The sequence below is a fragment of the Crinia signifera genome, chromosome 2 (genome assembly GCF_055691185.1).
Source record: "Crinia signifera chromosome 2, ASM5569118v1, whole genome shotgun sequence".
Classification (NCBI taxonomy): Eukaryota; Metazoa; Chordata; class Amphibia; order Anura; family Myobatrachidae; genus Crinia; species Crinia signifera.
Genome location: NC_139218.1, coordinates 378,360,931 through 378,372,576, shown reverse-complemented (window position 1 = coordinate 378,372,576; position 11,646 = coordinate 378,360,931). Strand labels below are relative to the sequence as shown.

Genomic DNA, 11,646 nt, shown 5'->3' with positions numbered 1-11,646 from the left:
TGTCAGCCCCCTGTGTGTAATATTAGGGTATGATTAGGGACAGGGGTACGTTACACCCCAGCATACAGCTACCTCTCTGTGTCAGCCCCCCTGTGTGTAATATTAGGGTATGATTAGGGACATGGGTACATTACACCCCAGCATACAGCTGCCTCTCAGTGTCAGCACCCTGTGTGTAATATTAGGGTATGATTAGGGACAGGGGTACATTACACCCCAGCATACAGCTGCCTCTCAGTGTCAGCACCCCTGTGTGTAATATTAGGGTATTATTAGGGACAGGGGTACGTTACACCCCAGCATACAGCTACCTCTCAGTGTCAGCCCCCCTGTGTGTAATATTAGGGTATGATTAGGGACAGGGGTATGTTACACCTCAGCATACAGCAGCCTCTCACTGTCAGCCCCCCTGTGTGTAATATTAGGGTATGATTAGGGACAGGGGTACGTTACACCCCAGCATACAGCTGCCTCTCAGTGTCAGCCCCACGTGTGTAATATTAGGGTATGATTAGGGACAGGGGTACGTTACACCCCAGCATACAGCTGCCTCTCAGTGTCAGTCCCTGTGTGTGTAATATTAGGGTATTATTAGGGACAGGGGTACGTTACACCCCAGCATACAGCTGCCTCTCAGTGTCAGTCCCCCTGTGTGTAATATTAGGGTATTATTAGGGACAGGGGAACATTACCCCCCAGTATACAGCTGCCTTTCGCAAGTAAAGTTTGGGTATTATTCACACATGCGCAAACCCCAAACATCGAGACAGGGACAAATTCAGACCCTAATGAACGGGTCTGAATCGGCCTTTTTATTTGTAAGCAAAGTCTGCCCCCATGTGGTTTTGTATGGAAATACAGTCTCGATTATACATGGTAATGAGAAAAGTGAAATAAGCATTACGGTGCGTGGCATAATGTGTAATGGGCATTACGGTGTGTGGCATAATGTGTAATGGGCATTACGGTGTTTGGCATAATGTGTAATGGGCATTACGGTGTGTGGCACAATGGGGGTGACTCTAATCCCCTCGGCCCCCGGTGAATTAGCAATCGGCACCAATGTTTTCTTCTGCACATGCTCATAATAGTTTACTTGCTCCACGGGGGGGGGGGGGGGGTGTGTTTGTCAGTAGATGTAGATGAGTCGCTCCACGTGGGGGTGGGGGGGGGCGTGGATATGTGGATGCTAACTACACCTCTGCCCATATATGGTGGTGGTCATTTATATTTTTTCATTGAAATTTAGGGGTTTCTTTACCAAGATGGGATGTTGCCCACAGCAACTAATCAGAATCTTCTATATTTTGCACCTAGAAGATAATAGATAGAATCTGATTGGTTGCTATGGCAACATACCATCTTCAATAGAACTCCCATCTTGTACCCCTAAATCTCTGTGTACATGATAGATCTGCCCCCAACGGCTGTGCAACATGTTTTTGCCCAAGTATTGCTCCTTCTTGCTTTGCTCCCACCTCAGACCCAGCTCCTCAATACATGTTACACAGAATAAGCAATAACATTTCATAACCTGACATTATCTTGAATGGCGGCTGTGGTTCCACTTTAGCAAAGACCTAAAAGTGTTTGTCCTGCATCGGAGATGGTAGAACTGGCGGAGGCATTTCAGTCCATAACTTCCTCTAATTGACGGACTTCCTGACATTGACATCTTCAGGTCTAGGAAGAAAAGTAGTTTCCAGAATTAGACCGACAGTAACAAGAATCCTAAAGAATAACTACATAGCTCTGGGCGGAGTTTCTGGACTGAGGTGGAAATTTACTAAGATCGAATGGGTACGAATGCACCCATTCATACCCATTTGATCTTAATCACGGACGTGAGACATTCCTGGTTTCAGAAATACAAAAGGACAAAATATCTGTGGTCTCCCTGTATTTCAAAAACCAGCACAGGCTCTTAGACCAGTCGTGGTTATAAAAATACTGGTAGTGCTCCCCCATATCTTTATAACCAGTCTCCGACATCCTTCAGGGCAATGTCACAACCGAGGGACCTGCTGTAAGGGGGCGAATCATTTGTGATGGCCATTTTTCAATAGCAGGAGCCAGGAGGAGCGCTGGGACTGCAGACAAGTAGATATGCGGGCCCCGGCCACAGACCCAGCGGCGATGACGGCAAGCGGAGGGGTAAAGCAGGTCAGCGCAGCGATAGCCCCGTAGACCCCTGGGGCCCACACATACTCAGCGCCTCCCCACCACCGCGGGGTCTGCGAGGCTATTGCCACTGATTGGCCAGGACAATAGTGCATGGAGATGACATCACTGGAAGACCCAATGTGAAGGGTCATGACTCGGGAATAACCTAGGTCAGCAGCCATGTGTGTAACGGGTACTTACTACTCCTGGCTTTAACCAGTGCTTTGACACTGTGCAGCGGGTCCTAATTGGCCAGGATTTTATAAGTGAAAGGGGCATTAAGACTACTGAACAAGACAAGGGGGCCAATTCAGAATCGTTCGTAGCGATCAAACTTCAGCTACAGCCCCGAAGGTCAGGGTTTCGCATGTGCATTTCTGCCCATGTGCAAACCCCGGACAGCGAACGGCTTCAGCGAGTTACACACTCAACATGCCATTCGCTGTGGGCCGGACCTGGGGAACTCCCAGCGTTTTATGGGCAGCCCCATAAAAAACTCTGGGCGTTCCTCTGGGAACGCGGGATGGTGGCTGACGTCACAGGATGTGCGACTGCTGCTTAGCGAGTGGTGTTGAATTAGGCCCAAGGTCCGTCCACCCAGCTGCACGCAGAACTGAATGGGCCCCTCAGTATTTCTATGCTATGAGAGACTGACATGTTATTGTTACCCAGCGTTGGTTTAGCCATTTGCTACGTATCTGCCTCCTAATGACAGTGTTACTGCTTTTCTCCCAGACAAGACAATGAATGCAGATTGCATTGCATAACAAGGTCAGCAGGCCGCGCGCATGCGCGCTCCCGACAGTCTCTAGCTCTCAGCGCCGCAGTGCACACGCCAGTCTCCACCGGGGAGCCGGCGGCGCGCCAACTCTCGCGGGATCCGGGACAGAGACAGAGAGAGCCGGGCGCCCCTGCTGCATCCTCCTATCTGATGCTGCGGGTAAGGAGGGGGCAGGAGCCGGCTGGGGTGGGTCTGCTGCTGCTGCTGCAGTGTGGGAGGAGGGAGACTAATGGCAGCCAGTATAGCAGCAGCAACAGGTGTCTCCGAGAGAGTAGGTAGCCAGGAGCATGGTGGTGGAACTACAAGTTGCAGAATACCCTGGTGACCTTGGGCTAGCAGTATGAGCTTAGCTGGATCCTTTAATAGAGCGCCATTGGCCAGCTGCAGTGACTTCAGTGCTGTGGCTGGCAGTGACTATTATTGTATTGTGTTTCATTGTTGCATATTGTACATGGTGGTGGTTGTTGTGTTGCACACAGGAGGGTCAGTGTGTGCTGCGTGTATCACAGTCCCATCACTCAGGCTCTGTGCTTATTCAGTGTTTCCATTGTAATTATCATGTGGTTTGTGTCATCCTGGGATTTTCCAGTGACTGATCTGCAGCTTCATTTATCCCAATTCCCCTGATATTTCAGGACATTGCTGGGTATAGACTGGGCACAAAAACGATTAAAGCTCTGACTTTCTGATAGCCCAGACTCCTTTCTTCCATATGGGTGCCAGATGACGGCCCTACAGATGGGATTCGGAAAGTCAGGGGGTGCACAGACCCAAAGGGACACAATACTCTATTCCTGGACTTCCCTCTTTATTTGACATTGCCCTCAGCTGTGTTGAAGCACCTTTCTTATCAATTACCTGTTTAACACAGGTGAGGGCAATCCCAAATAATGAGGGAAGTCCAGGAGTAGAGCATTGTGTCCCTCCTGGAGCGGGTCATGTTGGGAGGTATGATAGAGGGAGAACAGAACCTGTGGGGAGTGCAAGGAGCCACTGAGCCCAAAGGGGCATCTTTGCGCTTGCCCCACTGTCGGAGTTCCAGCGTTCGGGATTCCGATGTCAGTATACTGACATTTGGAATTCCGACTGTTGGCCAACATACCACAACACTTCCCTATACCCCCCCAAATTTCAGAAAGGCCATTTTTTCTTTTGGGGCCAACAGGAGTGGGCACCATTATAATGCCAGCAGCCTCAAGCTTTGATTTATTTTAGCTTTTCTTTTTAAAGCAGACCGCACCATTTATCATATAGGACACCTGTGTTTCAGCTCCAATGACTCACAGCACTGGTGGCCGCAGGGCTGGTGTTGGGTTTGCCCACACTCCCGCTTTACCACCAGGGCATTATTATTTCTTTCCCACAAGTTTACCTGCAGATTAGCGGGAAGAAAAATTCACTCTCTTGGCCTCCAAAGTGATTTTTCTGGTCCTTCTGTCTCAAAGGGGCGCAGGCTTCTATGAAACTCTCATCTTTTACCAGAATCTGAACTGTTCCTTTCGGCTGATCGTCAATTTCAAGTCCCTCAACAAACGAGTCCCCAGATTTCACATGGAATCCTATGCCATCATTCTGGCCTGGAACCGGGGGGGGGGGGGGGGGGGGGGGGGATTTCCTGGACTCTTTCCTGGACTCCGTCTGGTAATCCAGGATGCCTATTTACATACTCCAGCCCAGTCACCAGCACTTCCTTCCGTTTGCAGTTCAGGAAGATCACTTCCAATTTCAGGCTTTGCCAATTGGTGTCTCCACTGCTCCTCGTGTCTTTATAAAAGTAATAGCGATCATGGAGCACCTTCAGCTGGTTATAGATCTTAAATCTCACCGATGGACTCCATGGTTCAAAGGGTCTTTCTCCTTGTGGTCAAGCTTCCGGATAGTCAGAAACACATTTGAAGATTATGTCACCACCGTGTATCAATTCATTTCTTACAGGTACTGTGATCTGTGTCTAAATCCTCAACATTTTGATGTATGCAAGGTTGGAACAGTGTCCTGTTACCAGTCGTTTCAGGGTTAGTGGACCAACTCAGTAGAGTCACCTTCCGAATAATATTCTGGAACTGTTTTTGGTTACTGCTCTCTGTCTCGTGCGGCCTCTCCTTCAACATTGTCCAGTTCAGGTTTAATCCGACAAAGCGGCAGCTGTAGCTTACATCAACCAGCAAGGTGGCACTCTCAAGACTGACTTCGTTCCTGGGGTCCAGAATTGGGAAGCAGACTTCCTAGGCCACCAGGATGTTGACTCTCCAATGAGTGGTCTCCTAATCCAGATGTCTTCAGCTGGTCTGCCGTTGGAGATCATGGTTCCGGTTTTTCATTCTCCTTATGCTTCCGTGGAAGAGGCCTCTTTGGATGCTTTACAGGGTTTTTGCGATCTCTGTAAACCACACTCTGAAAACAAAGAAATCTGATGTTTTCACAAATGGGGCTGGTGGGGGCCAGCAGATTTTTGGTCAGATGGCTCTGTTTGCCTATCCTCTATGCATATGCTGCAGCAGATCTTCTTGCTTCAGCCGTGGTGATGGCGCATTTCACTAAGGTGGCCATGCGGTCTTCATCCACGCGTTTCTTCGTTTCTATTCCTTTAACACCTTTGCCTCTGCAGATGTTGCTTTTGGTTGGAGTTCTCCCACCTTTTATCATGTGTGTAATTTTAAAGTCCACAAGAAAAGTAGATTTATGTTCTTACCTTGTTAAATCCCTTCCTCTGAGATCGATAGGGAACGTAGGACGCCCACTCTGACGCACCTGGCTTTGGATGGTTGTTTTTCATCTGTGTCATGGTCTTCCTTCTCTTTCCCTCCTGTTTGTATAATCATAGGGCTGCATAGCGAATCTGCTCATGTAGGGGGAGTTCATGTATAGCTGTTGGTATTTAAACACTGTTGCATCCTAACATCATGGCTAATTGAATTGATCCCTAAATTTCACAATCAAACCCCTCCCTCATTGAAACCAAGACCATCTGACCTATTTTTGGCAACTTTTATTCAATCCGTTTTGAATACATTGTAGATATCAGGTTGGTCTAATTTTTGCAAATGCTGTACAGGTTTGGTACGTTTATGTGTAATGGTCTCCCCACTATGAGTAAACACAGCTATTTGCAGCACTTACATAACTGCCAGATTCACCAGTTTTTGTTTGCATCCCAACCACATGGGGTTGTGTACAAAAATCCACAGATCTGTGGCAAAAATTTAGCCAAGAAGGGGTGGGTTCCACTAGACCAGTGATTTTTCAACCTTTTTACCTTGCGGCACACTAAATAATATTTTCATATTGCCAAGGCCCACCATGAGATCCCCACAGGGCAAAACACATTGGTCCCCACAGGAAAAAAAAACAACAACCCTTATTCGCACCATATAAAAAAAACAATCACACTGGTCCCCACAGGTAACTAAAATAAAATCATTGGCCCTTTACATGAAAAGAAGAGACCAGTTGAACTGGTGGTGGCTGTAAACTGGTTTGGGCATCTCTAGATCTGGGGGCACACTTGAGAACAGCTCAAGGCACACTAGTGTACCACGGCACATGCCACATCATGCCAAATTGAATACTCTTCTTTATATGCCAACTTTAATAGCATAGCAGAATTGAGTCGGCACCCATAGGGCCAGAATGATTTAGCCTCATGTTTCCAGCAGCTGTGCGGGATGGTTCTCTGAGCAGATTCCCGCTATGGGAGCGTAAGTGAAGTTAGTCCGGTTGTCAGTTCTATTGGAAGCACAAACTTTTGATGGCTTATTGAATCTGTCCGTAGAGAAGGCAGCCAGTGTATACAGTGTTCTGTAGACCGGTCCTGCCGGTGCACCGCACTCAAACAAGAGTGATTCTCACGCCACACACTTGTCCCATAGGTGCAGTCTGCGACCTCTGCAATATTATCTTTCACTTCACTGAACTTTTATTTTTATTTCCATCGTAGATCAAGAAAAGGTGCTTAGCATCGGCTGAGCTCCTGCTGAAGAACTCCAGGGTTGCGTGACTGTGAATGCTAGGCTGGCGACACCCTTCTTAAATATAACTTGTAAGTGTTAAATTCTCCTGCTGCATTCAGCCACATAGTCTGGGAAGCAAAATAATGTAAACTCTTATTGTCTGTGGTTTTGTTTATTTTTTCTTTCTGGGAAGAGAGAATCGTAATCTGGTTCAGTGAGCACAGGTTGCAAATTACACAAGGGGAGGCGGTCCCCCTACTGGCCTGGTTGAATATCCTTTTGTGTGCAACTTGGAGGACGTTGATGACATCACTGGTGACTCACGGTCTATGATGAAGTTACTAATCAAGGCTATCTGACTACACCCCAGATAGGAGTCTCCTACACTGAGCAACAGCAGCTTTATAAAGGTGAGTCCTTTCTACACTCGGCAATCTGCATCTTGTGAATGTGCCATTGATCTAAGGTGTAGACCGCATTAACATGCATCAGTTAGCGTATGATTGTATTGGTGGTATTACAGAAACGGCAGCATTCTACGTGTAACTGACCATATAAGAAGCAATGTACACACTGAGGACATTAAAGTGCTGGCCATATGCATTTGTTTATTGTCATTCCATAACCTATACTAATAGGAGACTGTAAGGGCATAAATTCAGGTGGCAGATCTGTCATTATATTCCAGTGCAGCAAGGTTGGGAAACGCTGCTTTACAGTCCTCCATGCAAAGTATTGCTACAGGTAGATAAAAACACCCTGGGTTGGTGTGTAAGGCGCCTGGGTTGGTGTGTAAGGCACGTGGGTTGGTGTATAATTCTCCTCTTCCCGGGGTCTCTACTTGTCTTCAGTAATGGGTAGAACAGGTAGCACTGTATTTGGTTTCTGAAGGGCAGAGATTTACTGTTTCTCCCTGGCAATGTGCCATCTGATGCCATAAAAGCCAAGACTAGACTGGCTTCCCAGGATCAGCTGGCTACCACTTCAGTGAGTGGATCTAAAGGGGGCCATACGCCTGAATGATGTCTGGCCAATCCGCACGGGACGTGCACACATGTGTAATGTCGTTGCGATGCGCGATCCCGCAAGACGAGAGGTCGGCACTCAGATCCTATGTGCTGCACGTATGACTCATCCGCTTTCATTGCGTTTGTAAGCAGATCGTAAACAATGCGCGTAACATCACTCACAGGTCGTACACAGGTCATCCTGATGTATGGCCGCCTTGACTGTGAAATTCCAAAAGTGCGTGTTCTGCGGATGCATGCTCACTGTTATACTGAAGAAGCCTCGAACAGAGAAGGTTCATTCCAAACTGCCCTGTGCATTACCTGTGTCTAAAGACCATAGTTACAGTGATTGCTGAGCTGCTAATATTCAGAGCCCAGCGTTCAGGTAAATGCTGTCTCGCCAGAGTGGATCCCCGCCTCTGTGCACAGCTGTGAATGTTTTTGCAGCAGGGTAAACGTGGGGAAATCCATTTGCAATCACTCACTATTGAATGGATTTCCCCTGTTCTAAGCCGTCGATTTAAGTCTAGACTTACTGGGCTCTGCAATGGCCGCGGGGAAATAAATGCCTCCCTCCCAACGGCTGGATGCCGCCTGTTTTTTTTTCCGGGCCACTCCCAGAAAACTAACGCGCTGTCCACAAACAGCAGCCCCGCCTGGCAATAATTTTGTGGATGGCCAGCGATGGAAAGCAAAGGCTTCGTTTGCAGGGGGGCCCCGTGCCTTTGCATAGCACAACCGCTCATTTCCTGGTAATACCAGCAGATGAGCGGCTTTCCCGGCGACGAGCGCTCCCGTATACACACTGGCCGGATTGGAGCTTAACTTGGTGTTTTGAGCGGCTTTCAGCTCAGTCGCCCAGTGTGTATGGGCTTTAAGGAACTGGTAATAAATTTTTGTATCTATTTATCAACATAAAACGTTAGTGTTTATAACTGTTTATTTCACAAACTAGCTTTTTTTTGTTTTGTTTTTTGTTGTTTTTTTAGCTTTCAATATGCTTGCTGGGATGGAGGAACTTCTGCTGCTCCCCGGAGAGGTTGTTAAAGACATGGGTACGCTGAATAATGATCTATCCACTCATTGACATGAATACTGTATATGCTATCTAGGGCGTTCTGTTTGTGTAGACTACTATTTGCATGTTATCACATAGTGGATTTAGGGTGACATTGTTCTCAAATTTTGAAAACGTTCCAAGTGAGGCCGCCATTCACACGGAAAATGACAAATGAGCATTTTTCACGATCCGGCAGTCTCCGCGTTTGCTGACACTGAGCTGCCGGCTCTGCCTCTGACAGTGGGGGATATATCGCTGAGATTATACTTGGATGACGATGGATGTTCAGGACGGCAGCAGCACCCATAGAGTAACTTTTGAATTCAGAATTGTTTCATTCTAATTGCAAACCGATTTATTGTGATGTTCAAGGAAAGACCATATAATACAGACAACCTTTTTCTGCTTTATTTTCATGTCATGTGAGAAAGATAAAACAAACTTAAAAATCTACAGCAAGAAACATGAACAGATAGTATAAGAGGATATTAAGGGGGCACATCCTAATTCAGCACAAGGGCTGTTGTTGCAAAACTCACGCACAGCTATTGTGTACAATTTCCAGTTACCAAGGTTGTGCAAGTTCCTGATTGTAATATGAGGCCACTGAAATATCCTGCCTGCCAAGTTTGAAAACAAAAAAAAACTGTCCAGTCCACACAACAACCCCTATACTGTATATCTGCACTTGCAATTGCCTAAATAGTTATTCAGGTGGTGTTGGGGGGGTTCTCAAATCTTTTTAATAAATCTACACCTGTTATTAACCCTTTAAGTGCCAATATCTGTGAGAGATGCGCAAAATATCCGTTAAAAATGCCTGTCGCTCACATTTGTTATATAAATTTAAATAAAAATGTGTAAATAAAAAAAAAAATATTTTATCTAAATAAGGCAAACATTGCAGGCCATTATGATGAATAAAAATGTTTGCTTAGCAATTTTATGTTCAGTTGGATATGGCCCTAAAAAATAACTATTTGCAGTTTTGGGTGGGGTGCCATACATTAGATTTGGTATACTGTTTTACTGGGAGCTGGTGTTCACTGCCAACATTGGTCTTTGCTTACGGTTGACCATCTAAATACTCATTGCCTGTATGGAAATCCCGCTGGAGCAAGCATAGCCTCACTGGAACCTGCAGACATTGAGGAACCCACTAGAGTCGACTATGAGGAATGGCAGAGTATTTAGCGTCATTGAATAGCATATGGATTTATCCTTATATATGTGTTCAGCACAGTAATTGTTTTGTCTTCTGCTCTTACAGCCAAAGATATTACATACATCTGTCCATTCACTGGAGCCATCCGGGGAAGTTTCACCATTACCAACTTCAGGCTGTATTTTAAATGTTTGGAACGGGTAAGTTTATTTTCTTTGTGGTTATTGTATGTTTAGGTTACTAGGTAGACTGATTGTACAGGAGGCTTATGTCTGGGGAATGCTTGTTCTTGGAGATGTCCCTAGGACAGGGGTTCCCAATCTTTTTCTAATCATGGAACCCTAGAGTATCAGAATTTTTCCACGGCACCCCTAGGCCACAAAATATATATATCAAATTAAGTAGATTGTGTTTATATGTGCTTCTTAGGTTCAGTTATGTGGTAAAGGGCAGGATTTGGTTCTGATTGTACACATTTTATGATTGGCAGCCACCAGCACTGGTTTTGTCCAGAAATAATTGATCATAAATAATTTAAATTGGTCCTGGACGACCAACCCGAGGCACCCCTGCAAGTGTCCCGAGGCACCCCAGGGAGCCTAGGCGCACAGTTTGGGAACCACTGCCCTAGGAGATGGTTTTCATATTTAATATGTGCCGACGCATACACTTATGGAGGCCCCAGATCTGTGCACTGGTCGTTGATGTCTGCCTCACTTCCCTCCTTCTATGATGATGTCACCGATACGTCACAACACAATTAGCACTAAGCGTGTATAGCAGTGAATGTCCCCAAACCAGTCGGAAAACTCTGAAAGACTGTGATGAGGTTCTAGAAGTATGTTCATTGGGACTCTAAGGGGGGTATTCAATCGCCGGCGACCATCTCCCCATGGGGGAGATGGCCGTCGGGCCCTATTCAATGCTGTCTTCCCCGACAGCATTGAGCAGGGTTTCTCGGCAGAACGTGCCCGACTTCACAAGCTGTCGGGCTCGTTCTGCCGAGAATGGCCGGGAAGTGAGAAGCTGCCGGCTGCAGCTCGCCTCTTCCCGGCCGCAACTAGCAGCCACGCCCCCTTCTCGTCCCACTGCAGGCGGGACATTGAATCCCGCCTGCATGTTCTCGGTCGAGCTGACCGAGAACTGGACTGGGCCACGGCGGTCGTGACCTACACATTGAATAAGTGGTAGAGGAAGGTAAAGGTGATGTGACCAATAGTCGGGTGAATCTCTGTGCAATATATGACCAAAGGGGAGAGATTTATCAAGCCTACTAAACACCGTAGACGTTACCTATAGTCTGAACCACCTTAATTGCATTCTACGGGGATCTTCCTCGCTGAAAGTTTGATACATTTCACACTAAGGGCCAGATGTATCAAGCTTCAAAAAGTGATAAAATGGAGAGTGATAAAAAACCAGCCAATCAGCTCCTACCTGTTATTTTTCAAACCCAGCCTGTGACATGACATGATAGGAGCTGATTGGCTGGCTGTTTATCACTCTCCATTTTAACA

General features: G+C 46.7%; 1 protein-coding gene across 2 annotated transcripts in view; it reads left to right on the top strand.

Annotated features, from left to right (window-relative positions):
- The first annotated feature begins 2,968 nt into the window (after positions 1 to 2,968).
- The window catches only part of MTMR2 (myotubularin related protein 2), a 28,331-nt gene continuing 19,653 nt past the window's right edge, over positions 2,969 to 11,646 (top strand). The window contains exons 1-5 of one of the 2 annotated variants that reach the window (XM_083170115.1): positions 2,969 to 3,103; positions 6,882 to 6,983; positions 7,092 to 7,304; positions 8,894 to 8,959; positions 10,235 to 10,329. In XM_083170115.1, the coding sequence (XP_083026241.1) occupies positions 8,902 to 8,959; positions 10,235 to 10,329 (153 nt within the window). In that variant the 5' untranslated portion in view covers positions 2,969 to 3,103; positions 6,882 to 6,983; positions 7,092 to 7,304; positions 8,894 to 8,901. Of the gene's footprint in view, positions 3,104 to 6,881; positions 6,984 to 7,087; positions 7,305 to 8,893; positions 8,960 to 10,234; positions 10,330 to 11,646 lie in introns of both variants that reach the window. The other variant, XM_083170114.1, reaches the window with a different exon arrangement.